Below are 21,554 nucleotides of genomic sequence, written 5' to 3'. Positions count from 1 at the left end.
TCATATCTACCAAATGTCTTCATCCCTCCTCTCTCCTGTTCTATCTCTTCGTCTCTCCCTCTCTCAATTTGACTACTCAAAATTACTCTCTCCTTATACAGTCCCCTCCCTCCATTTAATTTCTCATTTTCCCTTCCTTTCTCTCCCTCACTCTCCCTGTTTCCATCCCCAGCTCCATCCATCCATTTCTGTCCCTCTCTCCATTCCCCTCCATCCCTCTCTGCGTTTCATTAATTTGTGAAGAGGAAAGCAAAATGTCAGCTGCTTTTTACATTTACATTTTGTATTTCAGACATTTAGCTGATGCTCTTATCCATTTTGACTTGTCCTAAGTGCCGCAGAAGTTCAAATTTCATTCTTTGGATCACTATAAACTGGAGAAGACAAGTAATAAATTAATTAATTTTGAGGTCTTTGTGCAGCTGCACATCATTTAGCAGCAGTGCTATTAGGAATATGGATCCTAATTATAACTACACTGATGTCATCTGTTTATTGCAAAATGTTCATTCAAGTTTCCTAGCCACTCTGTAAGCACTTTTTTTATTATATGCATTAGATTTAGATATAGTGTTGTTCGTACAAACTTACACATATGAATGTAAGCAGGTTAAAATTAAGCATGAGTAAGTTATGTGACAATTGTGAAACTGATTTGTGTTTCATTGTGTATGAAGGTTAAATGTAAATACATTGACAGGGTAACAGTAACAGGAAATTACTTCATTTGTGTTCATTTGTGTTCTAGAAAACACAATCAACCCATCTGAAATTATTGCAAGTAAAAACCCCAGAAATACACACCAAGCATTTTATTACACCCATTTATTCATGTAATTCTCATGTGGCAGCAGGGCAATGCAGAAAATCTTGCAGATACAGGTCAGGAGCTTTATGTTCACATCAAACATCAGAATGGGGAAAAAATGTGATCTCCGTGACCTTGACTGTGGCATAATTGTCGATGCCAGATGGGCTGATTTGAGTATTTCTAAAACTGCTGATCTCCTGGGATTTTCATACAGAATAGTCTCTAGAGTTTACTCAGAATGGTGCCAGAAACAACTCAGACAACCACTCTTTACAACTGTAGTGAGCAGAAAAGCATCTCAGAATGCCTAACATGTCGAACCTTGAGGTGGATGGGCAGCAGAGGACCATGTCGGGCTCCACAATCTGAGGCCGCAGTGGGCACAGGTATATCAAAAGTGGAACGTTAAAGACTGGAGAAATGTAGCCTGGTCTGATGTGGCACACAGATGATAGGGGGTGAACAGCATGAATGCGTGGACCTAACCTGCCTTGTGTCAACAGTCCAAGGTGGTGGTTTTGTAATCATGTGGGGAATGTTTTTGTGGCACAGTGTGGGCCCCTTACCAATCAGTTATTGTTTGACTGCCATGGCCTTTCTGACCATGCGTTTTATTGCCACAGTCTACCTATCATTTTATTGCTTCTTCAAACAGAATAATGCTCTATGTCACAAGGCAATACCTATTTTAAAGAGTATGGTCTAGACCTGCTCTATATGAAAAGTGCCTTGAGATGACTTTTGTTGTTATATTGCGCTATATAAATAAAATTGAAAATTGAATTGAAAAAGACATCTCAAACTGGTTTCATGAACATGAACATGACCATGAGCTCAGTGTACCTGGCACAGTGGCCTCCCCAGTTACCAGATCTGAATCCAACAGAACATGTTTGTGATGTGGTAGAAAAAGAGATTGGTAGCATGAATATGCAGCTGACAAATCTGCAGAAATTATGTGATGTAATCATGCAAATATGGACCAGAATCTCAAGGGAATGTTTCCAACATCTTTTGGAATCCATGCCACAAAGGACTGAGGCTGTTTTGACAGCAAAGGGAGGCCCTTCACAGTATTGGGATAGTGTTCCCAGCGAAGTCAGCAAGTGCACGTAAACACACTGTCCAAGCATCCACAAACAGTAAATGTTATTCCACCTATATTTTCCCTGATAATTGGTGTTTCAGGAAAGGCTTAAACCATGCTGGTCTCTCTGGCTAATTACCTGCTCTAATTAGCTGTATGCATAATTACCATTGGCAAATCGGTACGCTGTCCCCAAGAAGACTTATCCTTTTGACCCCATTAGCACTTTCGTCCATATGTGTCTATGTGTGCAAATTTTTGAGTGTATATGTTCATGAGTGTTTGTCCATAGCTTCAACCTTTGCTTGTTATGCTGGCAGTGGGACAGGAAGGAAGTAGATTAGGCGTTGCCCCAGCAACAGGGTGATTGACTCCCAGATACCCCCATAGACTCGTTAGCATCTCGTTACCAGCAGCAATTATTGTCATGACAGGCAGGCAGGTGGGACGGTGAGGGACAGCATGACATTGGCTGTAGAGGTGAAGAGGTTTAGAATACACCAGAATCTCAAGAGAGAAACACAGAGAGTCTGTGAAAACTGAGGATATAAGTTGTAAGGTATCCTTCAGCCTGATTGACAGGTGTGATTTGATCTATAGTTTAGATGCTGATTTCCAGGTATGGGCCTAAAATTAGCATAGGAGTTTACCTTTCTGTTACTGGATAACTGCTATGGCAAAGAGATAATAACAGACAGGAAGATGTTCTCTGAAAAATAAAACCAAAAGAACAGTTAAGAACTACAAAAACTAAATGAAAGTCAAATAAAAGGCAACAAAAGTTGATTGAAGTAGCAATAAAAGTTTTAACACTGTACTTTGTAATGAGTTCTGTCATGTGTGCATCTTTCACTATTTGTTTGCTTTGCTTTTGAGTTTAAGCTTAGTATTCTACTGCTTGTTGCACAGTATCGCTTTCTGAATGACAGTTGATGCCCAACTCAAAAAGAGATAAAGTGCAGATGTAGAGATGATGTATTTCCTTTTCACCATAACTCAAACTGTTATCCATGCTGGCAGTATGACAAGAAAGAAGTACGTTAGATGTGTCTGTATACATTAACAGTCTGGTGCTTGCTCTGTAGGTACGAGACAGAGTGAAGTAAAGAAAAAAACACTTGTTATTTCATTTTTAAATATTAAAAAAACAGATGACAAAGGAATGAGTGCAGGCTGGCAGTTTTGCCATGGAATCTATGGCATATTGTCCATATTGCATCGTATTTACTCAGCCACACCCACTTGTAAGCAATTCATTCATTCCGTATCTATACCACTTATCTGTTAAGGGTCTACTTGCAAGCAATCCAATAAAATCTAGGATATTCTATCTCATACCTAATCTCTATCTATACTCAGAATATCTGATATATTCTCTTTCAATGTGTCACATCATAAAAGCTGAAAGGCACAGAGTTAATTGTTGTTTTCAGCAGAAACAGTCAGTGTATTAGGACTTTTTTGAGAAATGGTGAATGAGCATAAATGCTCTATTTGAGCAATATTGTGCTTCAAATTCACACACAGCTACACTTTCATGCTTGGAAGATACCTGATACAATCATAATCTCACGCTGTTGTCCACCCACCAGCTGGGTGTTTATTACCTTGATGTTATCAATTGGACATGTTTCATCACACAGTGTGTGGTTGAATTAGTCACACAAGGATCAGCAGTAACCTCAAAAATGCCCTCCCATCCATGCCTGCCCTCAGCTCTCATCAGACTGATACTCCTACACATATTATGCTGTGCGTAGTTCATGTAATTATGCCAGATGAAAAGTGACATAGCAAACCAAAGTTCATAAGTGTTGGCAGCTGCAGTGAAAGGTTGAGTGGAATATATATTTAAGAAAATACAATGATAATAATAACATGAAAAATAAGTAAGCTCTAGTTTACTTGTTATTTGCACCATGACAACACAGCCAACAAATCACTAGAGGACAGATTACCTTCACCTAACCACAGAACGAAGTATGGAAGTCAAATATCCAGAATGAGTTTCTTTACTACATTTACTGTTATTTTTAACAGTTCAACCCTGCCAACTAGAAAATAACATTTATTTATACATATAAATAGACTAATAAATAAACATAATACTACAAACAACTATAAATAAACCAGAACAGTAAACATTTTATAGGAAATGTGATTGCTGGCTGGCTTGTTCCGTTTTGTTCTGTTTTGTGATTTATGTATTTATTTATTTATTTGAGTCCCATCTGTGTTTAGACAAGAGTGTGTTGTATCTGAAGGCACTGTAAACTTTTTCTGAATTAAACCTCACCATGATCTTTACCTAACCTTATTTTCAATTTAGCTGTCATGTTTAGGCCTTTTTTTTTTTTTGATCCCATATATAATACCTCATTTATTAGCCTTTCCATTACTTTACACATGCAGTTCTAAGGTGTGTATGTATGATGAAGGCAACTTCTATCAACACTTTTCCCAGGGTAATGTGGGAAAATATCATGCATATCACTGCACAAATAATCTTTTGATTCCATAGGGGTAAAGTGTGGATTATAAAAGTCTTAAAATAACTCCCAATGAAAGAGTGGAAATTTGGCTCACGCTCAGTTAGTAATGATTAGTCTGAAGTCTTATAGATCACAAGAAACATTTCAGCGTTTGGCCAAAGTCTGAAGTAATTACTCTGTCTAACAAATAGATTTGATGCTATTACACACACACAAACACACACACACACACACACACACACACACACACACACACACACACACACACACACTCTTATGCACTCACAAGTATAAAAAATGGCATAGGCACACAGTCAAACATGCACACACCCACACACAACTGTGTTGCAGCCAAATAAATGAGCCGACACTCCTCGGGCCTAATAGTCTGGCTGTAATTAACATTGTCATAGTGATAATAGCCATTTATCCCTGACATATCACACACACACACACATATACACAGTCACACACACACAGAGTCCAAAACCTCTATCTTGTCTAGGCAGCTCGCCCAGCTGTCATCTCCCTCATCTGTCTCTCTCCCTCCCACCTTTCCTCCTTTTCCTCCTCCTCTTCAGGATTTAGACCTCATGATCCTTTTTTTTCCTGTTTTCACATTTCCCCTTTTCTCAGTCACCCCCCCCAATCTCCTCTTCAGTATTTGCACAGTGTACTTCTTTCTCTCTTTTCACTCATCATCTCTCTTCCTGTCTCTCACTTGTGTTTCAACATTCAAACCACATTCTTCTTCTCACCATCTCACCTGTCTTTATCTTTCTTCAACCTTTCCCTCTCTCAGACAGTCTGTTTCCGTTTCACATTCCGACTTTCTTTCTTCCTTTTTGGCATGCTGGGTTCACATCACAGGAGAATATAGTCAGCAGGAAACCAGGTGTTTGTTGTTTTCAATTAGAGAATGACATATGACAACTCCTCTGGTAGAAGAGTTGCTCTAAGATGTTGAGACAAAAACAAGTTTTCTGCCACTTTTGCTGTCTATGCCAACAACAAAGAGCTGGTGCAGGCGTGGACCCAAAAGGAGATTCAACAGGCAGGGCAGGTGGGTTTAAAAGCTTGTTCCTGGCAGATTCTGAGGACTTCATTTTGAGACAAGCAGGGTTTTGATCAGGCGAACAAACAGAACCAGCAAACAGCAGGACATACCCTGCAGGTAATCAACAGGAAAATTGTTTTCAGTAACATGTGAACAGATAATGGGTACAGACAGACAATCTGGTAGAGTATTTTATAGCTGACCTTTACTAAGGTTGACTGTGATTGAGATCTGACGGGATGGTGACCAGGTCTGCTGCTTAAGAGAGGGTGAAACCTCACTGAGGGTGAGAGATGGCAGACTGTGAACAGAAAAGTCGCTTGGACTAGAACAAGAAAGTCTTAATCTGTGTCCCATCTCTTTAAAATAGAATATTGAGAAGAGGGAGACAATGCAGGAGGCTTTCACCTGTCTTTTTTTACTGCTCATGCAAAATAACATGTTTCCAAATTATATTAAAAGTAATACATGGCTACTGAATGTGTCTTTAATTTCTCTCCCTTGTTTGATTGCAATATTAAAGCAGAGCTAATATTAAAGCTCTAATTTTATAACAGTTACCGTGGCAACAGTTTGTGTCTAGTGTTGTGGTTGACAGACATCCAATCATACCAACTGGTATTATTGGCTTTTTTTTTTTTTTTTTGGACAGTGGTGTTTAAAATGTGCTGTATCAGACACATAGTACACTTTCTTGTGCTTCTGCATAAACACTGTTTTTATTTGTCTTCTGTTAGACATTCAGATACAACCACACGCTATGATACACACACACAGACACTCTGAACACACACTGTGTTCATAGACATAAGGAATTGATGCAATATTGATGATACAACAGTTTGCACATTAGAAAGCCAGTCTCTAATTATTTTAGTAAACAGTATTGACTTTTGTGGCACCAGGCAGCCGCTCTGCTGAATCACAATATCAGCTGAAGTCAAGGTTCATTTACTTCAACAAGACCTAAAACAAATACAAGCTATTTCCAGGACTTTTGAGACTCGCCCCAAGAAGAAAGAGGGAGGCACATTAGGGAAGAAAAAGAACCAGTATGTGTAAAATAAAAGCATTCCCAAAAGACATTGCTGCAGGCTACTTGACAACAGTCACCAACCTAAATAACAACTTAAAGTAAAGGCTTGATGGTTGGACTTTGGACTTCTAAATTCAGCAATGGCCAAACAGCTACATTTCTCTTTTCTTAACTTTAATCACTCGCCTGCGGGTAGTGGGCAAGTTTAATTTCCTGCTGTCTTTTTGTACCAAGAATACTTGACTTAGTAGAGATGATAATGAAGTAATGTTTTCCCAGTTTAACTGTTGCTCTAAAGCACTTACTTCATATATATAAATATATATATATATATATGGGAATGCTTTTTTATTACTGTCCTCACTGTGGCACTAGTCGCAACAGTGACTTTGACACCAAAGTTTGCATCCTACTTTCTTCCAGCTTTCTTCTTTTAGCTGCCATGTGTAACTTCGCTGTAACTTGAGAACACACAAGTGTGTGAGAAATTTTTATTTCATGGCTCATTTTTATTGCCATTTTTTTTAGTTTGTGTAGAGACCAACCATTACAACAACAGTTTTAATTAAGTTTTGATAATTTAATTAATTAATTAATTTTGATAATTAAATCAAAATAACATTACTCAAGGCAACAACAAAAAACTAACTAAACAACTGTTACAGTAATAAGTTGTTTGAAATTAATCAGTGTTTTAATGAACTTATATCCTCTGTCCAGTGGGTTTATTAGTTGACTTTTTTCCCCTCTGATGTCAGTGCATTGTTTTCTAGTTTTTGTTTTGGTTCAGTTTCAAGTTTGCATAAAATGTTTTCACTCTAAAACAATTGGATGGAAACTAAAACTATCCAAGTGTACTTTTTGTGTGTGCGAGTACTTGGGTTGTTACAGCCAGAATGTGCAGTACATTAAGGCAGTTAAATCTAAAATACTGTCCAGGGCAACACATGCAGGTACATGCAAGCAAGCACACACATACCCACACACACAAGCATGTACGTACACGCACGCTCACACGCACACACTCACAAACCAAGAGAAAGTGTGATACACTTGATGTGTTTAATGGGTCTGTAGTAAATTGCAGCTAAGTGCCTACAACCAATTTTCTTTTCACAGCTGAGCCCTGACATACACACACACACACACACGGACAGAAAATACTTCATACACACACAAGTTGGACAGATGCAACAACAGAATGACACAGAGAAAAATTTGAGAAAACTCTGATAAATATATGTGCTTTCATGTGTGTGTTTAGTGTGACTGGCACAATGTTCAGTGTGTCACCTAAAGGTTACATATTTGCCTGCATTATTCATATGTAGTTGCTTTTGTTGGAAGTTAACTGATACCCAACTGAGATTTTTCTCTTTACCACCAGTAATGGTAATAGTCTTACTTTTTAAAATTCTATTTGATACTACTGTTATCTACAATGTTGTACCGTGAACATCTTTGCACATACAGTATATGCAATCTGTAGATGTTGCTGGATTGGAGTAACTTTATAAAGTACATAAACCAGGTTTATATCAGTGCAGCAAGATAACCAAACTTCAAACAACCTCAATTAATGTATTAGCCCGGCTGTAACAAGGGAATTGGAGCAGTAACATGCTGAACATCTGATTTGCAGACATGCACATCTTCACCGACTTTATTGCTTAATTAATGTCATACATAATGCAATAAATAACATATATGAATGCATGACCTGTAATTCCTTTTAGCTTTCTGCTGTGGCCTCTCAGTACAGATGTATAGATGTGTTTCATTATCAGTATGAGTTTTTGTCTTCCCCTCGACCTCTTTCCATCTCTCCCTCTTACTCAGACATGCTCTTTCTTTATTTTCTCTTGTATTTACTCTTTCTTACAATCTTTTCTCTCTTTTCTGAAATCAGAGATGCATAAATCATCAAAATACCCTGGCAAAATTTTCAGGTCAAAGGTAAGAAACAGTTGAGGGAGCATAGGGAGAAGAAGCGTGGAAAAGATAAAATTGCAGAAGCAGCATACTATGATAAAGATCCAAAAGAAAGCAAGCATCCAAAGAAAACCAATTTAATGAGAAGAAACCATTGTTCTGGCCACATTCTTTTAAATTCTTCACACCCTCTAACACTTTTTGTGTAAGTCTTATATAGAGAGCGGGACTTTCTCCCTTTATATTTCTGACTCTGTCTCTCACATATTGTACAGATGAAGACACTACTTTCACAGCTTTGACCCTGATCAAACACTTAACAAATCATTCTATTACTCTCCTCTCCCTCCAACTATAACCTGGAGCCCATTTGTACGTCTCTGCTTATGTCAAGACACAGTGAAAGGTTCCTATTAATGATGAATGAATCTGCCTTTGTCTTCCAGTCATTACCTATTACTCTCTTATCTTCCAACTATTTTCTTATCTCTTTCTCTATCTTTCCTTTCCCTCCCATTCACTTGATGCCTCTTGCTCTTATTGTATTGCACACTAACAAAGGTTGCAGTTGTTTAAAAGATCAACAACGTTACACATTTAACATAGGAAACACCACTATCAGCAGCAGTGGTGAAAATGCCACTTAGGTGACACATTCATGACTTCACAACAGTGCCTTCTACTCTGCATGCATACAAACACATAAACACGTTCACACAGAGAAATGCAGCTATTACATAATGACACATGGACAAGGTTTGAATCAAATCCCCTGTCTGTTACTGGAGGGTATTTGTTAACTTATTACTCCATTAACAATTTTCCCAATTAGCTAATTGGTTAGTTTGTCAATAGATGAGGTTGCATGACTTTAACAGCGTGTGTATGTGTATGGGTTGTTTGCCACACACTGTCGATATACCATATGTGTATGGTAGAAGTGGAATACAGCCAAAGGGACATAGGCTGATAAATGGATTGCTTTTAATTTAACATAGTGTCACCTATATACCCTAACATGCTATGAGTGCGTGTTAACAGGTGCATATGTAAACAAACTGTGAATTCTCTCTCTGTTAACTTTACAGACCCAATTCCAGCTTCTTTACACTCATTCCATATTTTGATAAACTTCTAAATTAAAGAATTTTAATTCATTTTGCTGGAGAACATAATCTATACCTCCTCATAGAAAGGACCACAGAGAATGGTTTTCTTTTTTCTCAATTCTTCTCAAATCTTACAATTTAGAGATTTTAATTCATTACACATAGAAGCGGAAGAAGATTTTTGTGCCCATGGCCACAGTGTTAGCATTATCAGACTATGGTGAGGAGGTCACAATAGGAGCAAAAGGACACTCAGACTCATATATGTTCCAAGCAATTACCCCCAAATGAGAGTCTTGACAATGTAAGGAATGTACACAAAAATAGATAGAGTAAATATGTTTTGTGTGTGTGTGCATGCGTGTGCGTGTGTGTTAATGTCTGTAATGTCAATGTGCATTTACTAGAAACATAGCCAGAGATTAGATGGCAGTACTTCCATTTTGGCTGGAAGAGATTCCTGTGTTTGTGTGTGTACAAGAAAGAGAGAGTAAGAGATAGAGAGACAGTAGAGAGGGAGAGAAAGAGAAAAAGAAAGATGGACCGACCGAAAGAGAACTGCTTACATACTCTTATTGTAAGTCACAGTTGGAATTGAATTTGTACAGAAGAGCAAAAGGCTCCAGTTTTTTCACTGTGTCAACTCTTTTACAACAGTGGATGTGCATGTGAGCTTGACATTGTGTGTGTGTATGTTCCTGTGATGGTGGTCTCGCTCTAGTTGCTTCATTTTAAATCGCACACATCTTAGAGGGCACATTCACGTGCATGCGCGCGTGCACACACACACACACACACATGGATAAGCTTCACTGAAGAAAGATGTTGTTTCCTAGACTTAATTTCTCTTTGCAACATGCACACACAACCACATTCAGTGTATGCCAGATACATATGTGCACACGCACAGTTATTCTCTCTCTTTCTTTCCACATCTTTCTTACACACGCACGCACCTAGGCACAGGTGTGAGCGGGACCCTACATGAACTCACAAAAAAACACATTCATTCATACATCCAAACACTTGACTCACAAGACCTCGCCATACACACTTTCACACCCACCCTTCCTCTGAGCTTATCTCAGTGCAGTATGGAGCAGCTTTTGAAGGCAGTAGGGAGCCAGTTGTTGACAAGCCACTTAATAATTCCCTTGGACAGGCATGAAATTCTTTCCTTTTCTCTCTCTGTCTCTCTTTCTGTCTCCTTTGCTCTTGCTCTAATATTCCTCTTCCTGCTGTGTTTTTATCTTTTTTCTTACTTTCTCCATTTCTCTAATTTTGTTCTGCTTTGTCTTTTTTTTCACTCTATTCTTCTCTCTGTCTCTCATTCATATCTTTTTTTCAGCTGTGTGGGACCCATCTTTGTATTCACTGGAAAACTCAAGTTGTTATTAACATTAAGGTTAATAAGGCACTTGATATGATAGTCTGCTTATTGAATAAAGTACTAGACAATAAGGCGTTTTTTGAACATGCTTTCAACCTGCATTTTACCTATTCATCTGAGCTTATTACAGCAGGTAGATCTCTCTCCATATAGTCTACGTACATAATTACTGTATAAAGTTAGGTCTTGGTTTAAGTCCTCTACCCCCTGTGTGCCTCCATTGATGCTATCTAACTTTGACAGCATGACAGCAGCAGGATGTAGAAACACACTGCGAAGACATGATACAGCATAAGTTACAGCAGTACACTAAAAGCTAATGACCACACGAGGATGTGCAATGTACAAAAGTTGTGTCAATGACAACAATGTGTATTTTATTTTTAATGGAAGACGTCTGTTGTGTTGTATCTCACTTGCATTGTGGTGGGGATGTTTTCTCTGTTTTTTTCCGCTGGTGGTGAAGATAGCGGAGATGTAAACATGATGTTATCTGTGGCACCTCTACGGCTTCCAAGAGATTATTGCCACAGGATCTACACACATACATTTTAACATATACATATAGACTATATACTAACACAAACACATAGAAAAACATATCTCGTCTTTATATCTTATCATCTTTCTCTTCGTCCTCCTTGATTTTTAATCCCCCCATCTGCTCTCCTCCCCTCAAGGCGGAAGGGAAATCTTCTCGTTAAAATGATATTTTTTTCTCTGCACGTGTGCTTTCTTTGTGCCCTTCATCTTCCTCTCCTGCACTCCTTTCATCTTTTCCATGCTTTTAATCCTGTTTGTCCCCACTTTTCCTCCTTCTCCTCCTCACCTGTTTCTCACCTTCAACCTGCTTAACTGTCTTCTGTCATGTTACATATCTATAATATCTATTTCTGATTTCAGGCAAGGCTGAGCAGAGTGTAAGAAGGAGAGGGAAAACTAAGAGAATTACAGATTAAGAGAGAGAGTGTGTGTGTGTGTATGTGTATGTAAGAGACACACAGTGAGAGAGAGAGAAAGAAAGAGAAAGATCTCATTAAGTAAAGGTCACATAGCCATGTGTGCCAGAGAAGGATAGGGTATTAGGCAACTTGTCACTGGTCACATGTGCTTAAACTCTTGAGTGTGTGTGTGTGTGTGTGTTGAGTGTGTCTGCATCAGAGGTCCTGTCTTGTTAGATGTATTTGTGCTATTTGTGGGTGTGTACATGTCTGTACCCTGATGTGCTTTTTATACTTTAATTTGTTTTGCATGTTCTTGTGTGTGTGTGTGTGTGTGTGTGTGTGTGTGTGCATGTGTGTGCTTTCTTTCTGTCCTTTCCTGTTTATGCATCTTTATTTAGGGTTTTTACATACAGTACATATATTTTATCTGTGAATGTCAAAGCATCATGTATTTTTAGATACAACATACAAGTGATATCACGCTCATGAGTTTTCACATTGGCTCTCTATTTTATTGCATTTGCATATGTGTGTCCTTGCTGACATTCTCACAGTTACTGTTGCAATGATATGCAACGTCAGTTTACATCATAGATACAGAGGTATTTCTGATACATACATTTGTACTTTTGTCTGAACCACTGGACTAACCTAAACCTAATTCTAACCCTGAAACATCGCCTGATCCTTTCAAACACAGGACGTCTAAAGATGTGAGGCTTAGGCAAATTAGGATTTAAACCTTTCTAAAAATGTCCTAATTCTGAAGATGTAAAATTTGTCCTCACCAAGACCAGAGGTACAAGAACTCACATACAGACACACATTCTTGTATACCCAAGGCACACAGTATTTTGGATTGAAACCATTTCAATGCAAACTGTCTGGACACACACAGTGAAATATGTGCTTTATATAATACAATGCATTAATTCTTTATCTCTTCTTCATCATCTCTGTTGGCACCCTGTATACTCAGCTGAATTCCACTGTAGAGTCAAATAGCACGCACGAACACACACTCAAACACAAACACACAAACACACACACAGAGTTTCCATCCAGAAACAGTGGGGTGAGCAAAACACCCTGCAATCAGGCCTGTGTGTGTATTGGCAGTGATAAATGCCCCTTTGGAAACTCAATGCCAAATAATCAAGATTGACGCTGGCACACAGCACTCTGAGGTGTGTGTGTGTGCATGCTGGTTTGTTTGCGCTGTTTTTGTTGGAAGGATCTAATCAAATGTAATCATGCTGATTACAATAATCGTGAGGTTTATAATCACCTCTTTTTTCCTCTCTCTCTTCCTTTAAAACTCTCCCCTGGTCTCTGTTACTTGTTTATTCCTGTCTCTCCTTTTACTATCATTTCTTCCTTTTCATGCACTCTGGGTAAAAATATGCTGAAGCTCAAACGGAATCACAGGGGCTAAAAGTCATGTTTAAGACATATCAACTGCATGTCATCTCAATAGAAACAATAAAAAGTGTTCTGTGGCTCAAATAAGTGAAGTGAAGATAGCAAAGAAAGTGGTGAATCACAATCAAACAAAATAGTAATAATGTGTCACATGACATGAGTCTCTTGCTGGAAATATTATATCTAAATCCTGTTTCCTTCTTTTATCCCTTCATAAACCAACCACCAGCTGATTTCAGCATTAAAAAATTTAATAGGGCTGTCAATGTCAAAGCATAGTATAATAATTTGGTTTAATATAGTGCAAACAGAACAGAGGGTTTTTAATGAACTTTTTTCTTTTTAATTTTCTCTGTAGGACACAGAAGTGGTGAACACAGCAATTCTTACAGGTCGACGCATAGCTGTTCCCATCAAACTAGTTACCGTGGAAACTGATGGGCAGGTGAGGGAAGTGGATGACTCAGTCACCTGCACCTCAACAGATGTGGATGTGGTCAAGGTATGTGTTGCACACGGAAAGACACATGTAAGGGAATTATGAAGTGATTAATAATGTACTATTCTTTCACACAGTGTAATCAGAGTTTGGGGGTCAGCTTTTTAACTCCAGAAAATACACTACATGGTTCAACTTGAGATGATTTTTTATTGGTCTGTATTTGCTGCCTGTAGTGCATTTTGGTGGAGGACGGTAAAGCTGTAATTAGTAAACCACTTGATATTTTTGCTTTGTGATTGAACATGTGCCAAAGTAGAAATGGGCTCAGGCGATTTATAAAATATTTGAAGTCATGGTCTGCCAGGTATGTGAAATATGGATTAAGAAATCATTCCTGAAGAGCTTGAGAGATAAAGACAACATTTAAAGAAGAGGGAGGAAGTCACAATAATACAAGGAGGAAAAAATGGGGGGTATTTTACACAGCAAGAATCCATCTTGAGTCATCATTGTAATTTAAAATCCCTGAGGATTTGTGTTGGTCTCTAATTCACTTTGTGCACCAGAGCATAATAAGACACTTATCACAGTGGGCAGGCTTTTTTTAATCTCACTTAATGTTTTGCTGAATGTCACATGAAAATGATTCAGAATTGCTGATATAAGGGGAACTTCACACTTGGTTATAAAAAGTAATATGCATTTGTTCTATGTTTGTTTTAGTATTTTGGTAAAGTAAAGCAGCCTCAAAAAAATGACATGAAAGCATGCTGGTTAAACAGATGTATCCATTAGAAGAACTCCTCAGATTATCTTTCCAGGGTGTACCCTGCCTCTCACCCAATGTCAGGTGGGATAGACTCCAGCCCCACCATGACCCTAATGGATAAGCGGTATAGATGAATGAATGAATGAATGAATGAATGAATGAATGAATACTGAACTACAGCTACATCTAGATATCTTCAAGATAACTCCATACCCCTCCACAAGAAGGTCAGAGGTCAGGGTCAGCTAGAGCAGCTGCCATAGATGGAACTGGCCAGGTTCCAGTGTCTCTCTGAAGGACCCTTAAACAGGAAAGGTGTTCACTGACACTTTTGTAACCTAGTGGAAGGACAGGCTCAAGTGCTAAAACCACTCCGCCACATAAAATAACAACACAACTACTGTACTAATTAATAAAGCAGCAATACCTTTGAAAAAATACCTTTACAGAAACAAGCTGATGCCAGGGACTGAAGATTGATTCCTCTTGTGCTACGTTTCCTGCGCCCTCAGGGCCTAAAATGAAACGCACCCTTGCTGTGACAGTTTCAATATGAAGCCAATTTCCTGGTACAAGCCAACAGGAGTGGTGCTGTTTAAGTACAATCAATAACAACACAGCGAAAATGGAAGGAACTAATTCAGATAGATGTAATGTTGTGTGTTGCTGTGTGTGTGTGTGTGTGTGTGTGTGTGTGTGTGTGTGTTTGTCTCCATGTATGGAAAGGAAAGTGAGTGAATGGGTGTAGGAAAAGGTTGCTTGCTTGCTTGTGTGTGTATGTGCATGCTCCTGTACATTACAAGGAAATAATACATCTTTGTGATAAGTGCCAAATTTTCATTCAGGTTGAAACATGTTCAGCTGGAGAGTCAGCAGGGTCTATGTGTTTTATCACTGAAACTTAAACCCAGGGGTTTAGGTTTAAGAAAAGAATCTACACCCCATAAATCTACTTACGCAGTATATTATTGACATATACGCTGAAAAGTTTGGGTAAAGCAAGGCAATCAGCTCCTCTCACTTAGAAAAGGGGCTTTGAACAGCAGCATCCATCAAATGAAGACACATTTCCTTGCCAGATAGTGTCATATGGGAAAAGCAAAATCAACCAATTTATATAGATTTTAGGACAGCACATTGTTTCTATGACAGGCCTTGGTATAACACAGCACAGAGGGGACTCTATAAACTCAGCACTGCATATGGATAAGCTGTTTAGCAACCTTAAGCCCTCCTTTGTGCTGAATGTGTTTGTTTGTTTGGAAAACATTGTGTACTATGTGATGAGTGTTGAGTTGAGTGTAACCTGTTGTTGACATCTGATCTCACACATACTATAGTCCCTCTCACACACATAAGCAAGTGCACACACACACACACACACACACACACACACAGGTTTAACACAGATAGCTGTCTGACAATGGCACCCATGGGGCACAACTCCAGGTAGCTGTAGCTGTCAGTGAGTCACTATGACAGCTGTAAAGTACAATCCAGAGAGCCTGCACATCACACACACAGGACAATCATGCCCTGAGCTGTGGCTTTAAGGCGACAGTTCCTCACAGGCTTCATACAAGATGTGTCTCTTTTGCCAGGGTTTGTAGACCTAAACTACTACCATATCTCAAGCACAAAAAATGTCCATTCAGATGAACAGTGTAAAAACATGTTCAGGATTAAAAGTAACAGTAATATAATTATTTACATCACGACAGTGGTTTTTATCGACGGTCCAGATCACAGTAGACATAACTTTGTAATGTGATCACTTTCTGACTGTACAATCCAGATCTTAGTTGTTTGGTTGAACATTCACCCCAAACTCCTCCTATTCAGCTGTTGAACATGGCAGCCCCTGAACGTCCATTTGTCTTCCAAGTCATGTCCGAACAGAGCAACCTAATACTGTGATCGTGGCCACACCAAGAATTCATGAGACATTCACCTCTGTAACAGCTTTTACTGTTCATTTTTGCAGGCCCCCTGCAAAAATGAACAGCATTAAACCAGCAAAGATTACTGAATAAATCAAGGAATGACTGCAGTTTCCTTCACAATTGTTTTAACTGTCAGATTCACCTTTTACTGCAAGTTTACTGAGCTACTGCACCTGTAAGAATGAAAGATTAAACTTGTGAGGGGGGAAATGTTTTTCTGTTTTAGCTGCTGGAAGTTACAGGCAATATTCTGAGGACTTGTATGAATAGTGTGAGGAAGATTATAGTTCTCATTTGGTTTCACATTGCATTCCATTAACCAACCTTTTGTTTAATTACTCATGGTGGATAAATGTTTGCAGGGGGAATTGCAGAGCACTTTTCCCTGGCCTGCTAATGAAAGTATGGATGAAAATGACTGGCTTAACCTGTCACTGGCTGCAGTACAGCTGTAGATTTCACTGATGCAGTTCTTGTTGTTCAGTTTAGCCCATTTATCCTTGACAACATCATAAGCAGCAGTGATGTACTACATAGATAATAACTTCTCTCTTCTCTCTTCTTCTCCCTCCCCATCTCCTCATCCTATGTCAGTGTAAACTATCTTATTAAGTTCCCTTGAGATGCTGTCATTTGTGATGTGGGTATGTGTATGTGTTGCTGTTGTTGACACAGCAGTATGTGTAGGTCAGCGGTGTCAGAGCTAGTAGGGGACAGATAGGGGACAAGCGCACACATACACACAAATTAGTGCCATTATCCTGACCTCACGCAAGCCTTCCTCTGACAAAGAAAGGAGGTGAGAGGGGGAAAGATGGGATGAAGAGATGACAGATGGATCGATGAGGAGAGGAGAGGAAAGGAGCAACATAGAAAGTAAGAGAGGACAGACAGGAAGTAAAAGCAAGGTGGAAAAAGACAGGAGAGGAAGAGGAAAGACATAAATAGACGGAGATTTTGAGAGCAAGGTTTCCGACAACTTATGAAAGCAAATAAACTTGTCACAAGACAATATCCCAACACCTTAACACCTTGATCCCTGAGAAGGAACAACTGACTGTCCGCTAAGCCATCAAGTACCAAGCTGGAAATATTGACAAGTCAGTCGGAGAAAGAGCTTTCAACCAAGTCATGTAGCTAATATTGGTGTAATTAGCCAGCTAGCTAGCTTAAAATCTGACAGGGATAGTTGTCATTCCACCTGAAAAAAAAAAAAAAAAAAGAGGCAGGGCATGTTGATCACACATACATGAACACACAACATCCATTCATGGGCAATGTCATAATGTACATACATAAATAGAAAAACAGTGCATGCTGTTGTCCTGTTTCTCCTCCACACTGGACACTTACTATCATATCATTCACATTACTGTTCACACACACATACACACACACATACACCCAAGAGGTTTGAACGGTAATTGGTTCGTGTGGAGATCCCCTTAGTGATGTCGTCTGTAATTGAATTTGACAAAGAGGAAGACAAAAAGGCTTGGAAGTGATGGAAGGACGGTGTATATGTGTGTGGGTGGATGTGTATTTGAATGCATGTTTGAGGGAGGTTTAGAGTGTGTGTGTGGGTGGGTGGGGGTTGGGGGGTTGTTTCTGCATGTGTTAGGACCGATACAAAGCAGATTAAGAATTGATCTGTGTGCCATTTAATGAACCAGCCGCAGAGTTTGGCATGCGCGTACGTGATCCCACATGTATGCGTACATGCACACACTCACACTCACACTCACACACACACACACACACACACACACACCGCTGTCCTTGGAACCATGTGTTCATGCTAACAGTATATCTTTGTCGGGACCTAAAAGGATATTTGATGTAAAATTCAAAAAAGTATCCTCCACATTGGAAACACAAGTGGCATTTTACTTCACTTTTATATTCTCTGTCTTTAGTTAACACTCCTACTTAAAACAAATTACAGTGTAATTAACAGGTTGTTCTCAGTGCTGGGCTTAGGGACGCTTCGGCGCTTCAGTGTAACTAACTAACTAACTGTTGCAGCTCTCATTTACCCACCACTCTGTACTCCTCCTTCCTGTGGGTTACAGTTTGTTTTTTCGTGGCTTCAGATGGGTTAAAGTTTGGACCTAAATGAAGTCTCACAGTTTTTGTACATAGGTGGAACCATGCTTAAAGAAAGTGCTTCATCATAGTTTGGGGTAAGCAGTCATCAGTCACCTGGATGCCAGTTTCTGAAGGTCATAAAGCTATTCTTGTCGATGGAGGTGGTCGAGCACATCACATTTAAAACACAAAGGACAATTTTCTTTTTAAGAAGGAGAGCCTACATGCTGTCACTGCACTTGAATATAAAACAGGGTGTAGAGTAGGTGATGGAGGGGACAGGTGAGAGGAGAGAGAAGAGCCACCAGGGGGTGGAATATCTGAATGAATCAATTGATCAACACGTTTGTGAATCTCTCTTTTTGTTCATTTGTATGTGTACTTTATTACGCTTTGGTAAGTAGTGAATTCAAAATGTTGTTGCAGTTGTGAACAAAATATATCACCTATCACTGCTGAATTCATTTAAATTTGACCCAGAATCGAAAAATGAATTCACGCACGCTGCTCATTGTTAAATTTATTTTTTCACCACCTGTAATCTTTAGCTTCCACTGACTAAAATGCACCTTGGGAGTCGTAGTTATCCATACAAGTTATAAAAGTGTTCCAACTGTGAGTCACAAAACACTGTGTATGAAAAAAAGTAACAAAACTTTCAATTCTGGAGCCCATAGTTCATCCCACTTCACAATTCTCTTCCACAGCTGAGGACAGACCTAGACCCCACAAGATGTTTACACATTCACTCTTTGGTTAGAGTCAGTGTTATGTTTATATCAAGACAAAGTAATCTCAACAGTTATGGGTAAGGTTAGGTCAAGTCCCTTGGATATTAATGTGAGTCAGTACAAGGTCCTCACTATGTGTTTAGGTATTTGTCAGTGTACAGAAGAAAAGGCTGAGAGTACAGTCACACTGTGCAGGTGACAACAGGAATGAAAAAGGATTTACAAGCTGAGACAGCAAGTTAATGTTCCTTTAATTTGACAAGCTGCATAAAATGTAGAGTTAAGCAAAAGAGAACCTTTAAGAAAACGTATCAGGCTATCATCAGTGCTGATAAAGCACATTTTTTCTCTCTTTTGCTGGATTTTGAACTATATGCATTCAAAGTAATCATTCGTGTCTTAGTCAGCACAGGTGTCATATCAAATTTAGTTAAAGAAGAAAAAAAGATAAGCAGGTTTTTGTGACACCACATCCCTCATTTCCCTCTGGGTTCAACAATACTACTATTACTGTCATTTCCAGTTACTGCCCGAGTGTTGCTTGCTCTGTGACACACTATTCATAACATCAAGATGACTCTTAAAATCATTAAAAGCCTTAGGAGCTGAATGCAACTAATCAAGACTGATGTAGTCTTCCTCAGAGCAATTATATCTTTGTGTGTTGGTCCAGTACATTGTCAGTGTTTCTTTATCCCTCTCTCTAACTGCAGCCTTTTATTGCCAGCATTTGATATAACATTGTATGCAGTACATAATATACTGTATGTTTGGTAATAATATTTAATGTTCTGTCCTCTTGCACTGAATCTGAAGTCAATTGATTATGATTCCCATTCTGTACCTCACCATAGGTCGCTATGGGACTCTGTACATGCATCAAAGTCACAAGGACAATTTCCTTTACATTTATTGCTCCTGGCAAATAAATTGTTTCTTAGTGCTTCACCACAGCATTAAAGGTTTGGAACTGCAGTCTGGTTGCTGATTAAATCAGATAAAACTAATTCAAAACTTAATCATATCTTGAATGTTTAAACCTCCTTGCCAGGTGTATATCCATACATTTTGTTTTGAAGCACACACTCAGCCAATAAGTAAGCATTCTCTTCTGGCAACAGCAAAAATGAAATATTTCTTTGTTTAAGAAGGCCATCTATTCACCATCTTTTAATCTTATGATTGGATATGAATAAATGATAATTACAGTCACCTGGGGTTATTTATTTTTCATCTTCAAGTTGGAACTCAGTTGTCCTTTGTAATTCTGTGAGTAATGCAAAGCATCAGCACTGGGGCACTGGCACTGGGGTCACAAAGCAAAACAAAATGCAATCATGGCATTAAGTCAACTAAGTGGTGTATTTAATTGCTTTTTACAAATCAACTTCAAATCAACTCAATCAAAGTTTTCCTTCATCAAAAGTCCACTGATTACTCCAGGACACAGTTAAAACATAATTGTGGAATTTAAACAATACAAATAATATTAAATATCTAAAGACAGGTTGTATTAATTAAAAGTTTCACCCTGAATGGTGGTCTGCACCAAGACACTGACTCACTACCAGGTCTTTAGGTGCTGCTAAATCTGCTGTCTGACCTCCCTCTGGATGGAGAAGATGTAATAAAATTTCCGTACAAGCATGACTACACGTTCACATTGATGTCAAAATCTAGTATTGTGTCAACAGTTGCATTCCTGACTGCTACATATCTATTTTCTCGGAAGGGAAGAACATATTTGGTTGCTGTGACACACAGTATGCCATCAATTTAAAACTTTTTGGTTAAAAGTAACATAATGCAAAGATAAAGTTCAGGGTTAGCAGTTCACTTAATGATTATAATGATAAGGGGAGAATGAAGAAAAAGAAAAAGAAGTGACAAAAAGAATAAAAAAGAGGATGGGGTAGAGGAGAAGAGTAGCAGGAAGGTGCCAGGTGCCCTGGGTCATTTGAGAGCCTAGAAAGGAAATGAAGGGTAAAGTGGATTAAAGGCAGAGGTCACAAACATACACACTCACACATACGCACACCTAAACTCACACAGTTTTCCATTTAGCAGTAACAGGCTTAGGAAATAGCCAGTGATTTGAAGTGCACAACATCAGACCAGACCATTAGCAGCACCCAAAGACGTATATCTATGGGAGCTTCGACCTTGAGGGGGTCTAAAACTATATTTTAGACCTCCAGTGATTCAGTTCTTATGGCACAGAAAGAGATTTTGTTGTTGAATCAGCAAAGCCCTGAATGTTCCCCAGTACCACCCCCAAAAAATGTTCAACAGAAGAATTTA

The 21,554-nt window shown here is 38.8% G+C and overlaps 1 protein-coding gene across 1 annotated transcript in view; it reads left to right on the top strand.

The window, feature by feature from the left end:
* The window catches only part of si:dkey-215k6.1 (transmembrane protein 132C), a 225,629-nt gene that overhangs the window by 170,467 nt on the left and 33,608 nt on the right, over positions 1–21,554 (top strand). The window contains 1 exon segment of the mRNA XM_018671676.2: positions 13,639–13,782. Within this exon segment, the coding sequence (XP_018527192.2) occupies positions 13,639–13,782 (144 nt within the window).

This window comes from Lates calcarifer, linkage group LG13 (genome assembly GCF_001640805.2).
Source record: "Lates calcarifer isolate ASB-BC8 linkage group LG13, TLL_Latcal_v3, whole genome shotgun sequence".
Classification (NCBI taxonomy): domain Eukaryota; kingdom Metazoa; phylum Chordata; class Actinopteri; family Centropomidae; genus Lates; species Lates calcarifer.
This window is presented reverse-complemented; position numbering and strand designations above follow the sequence as displayed.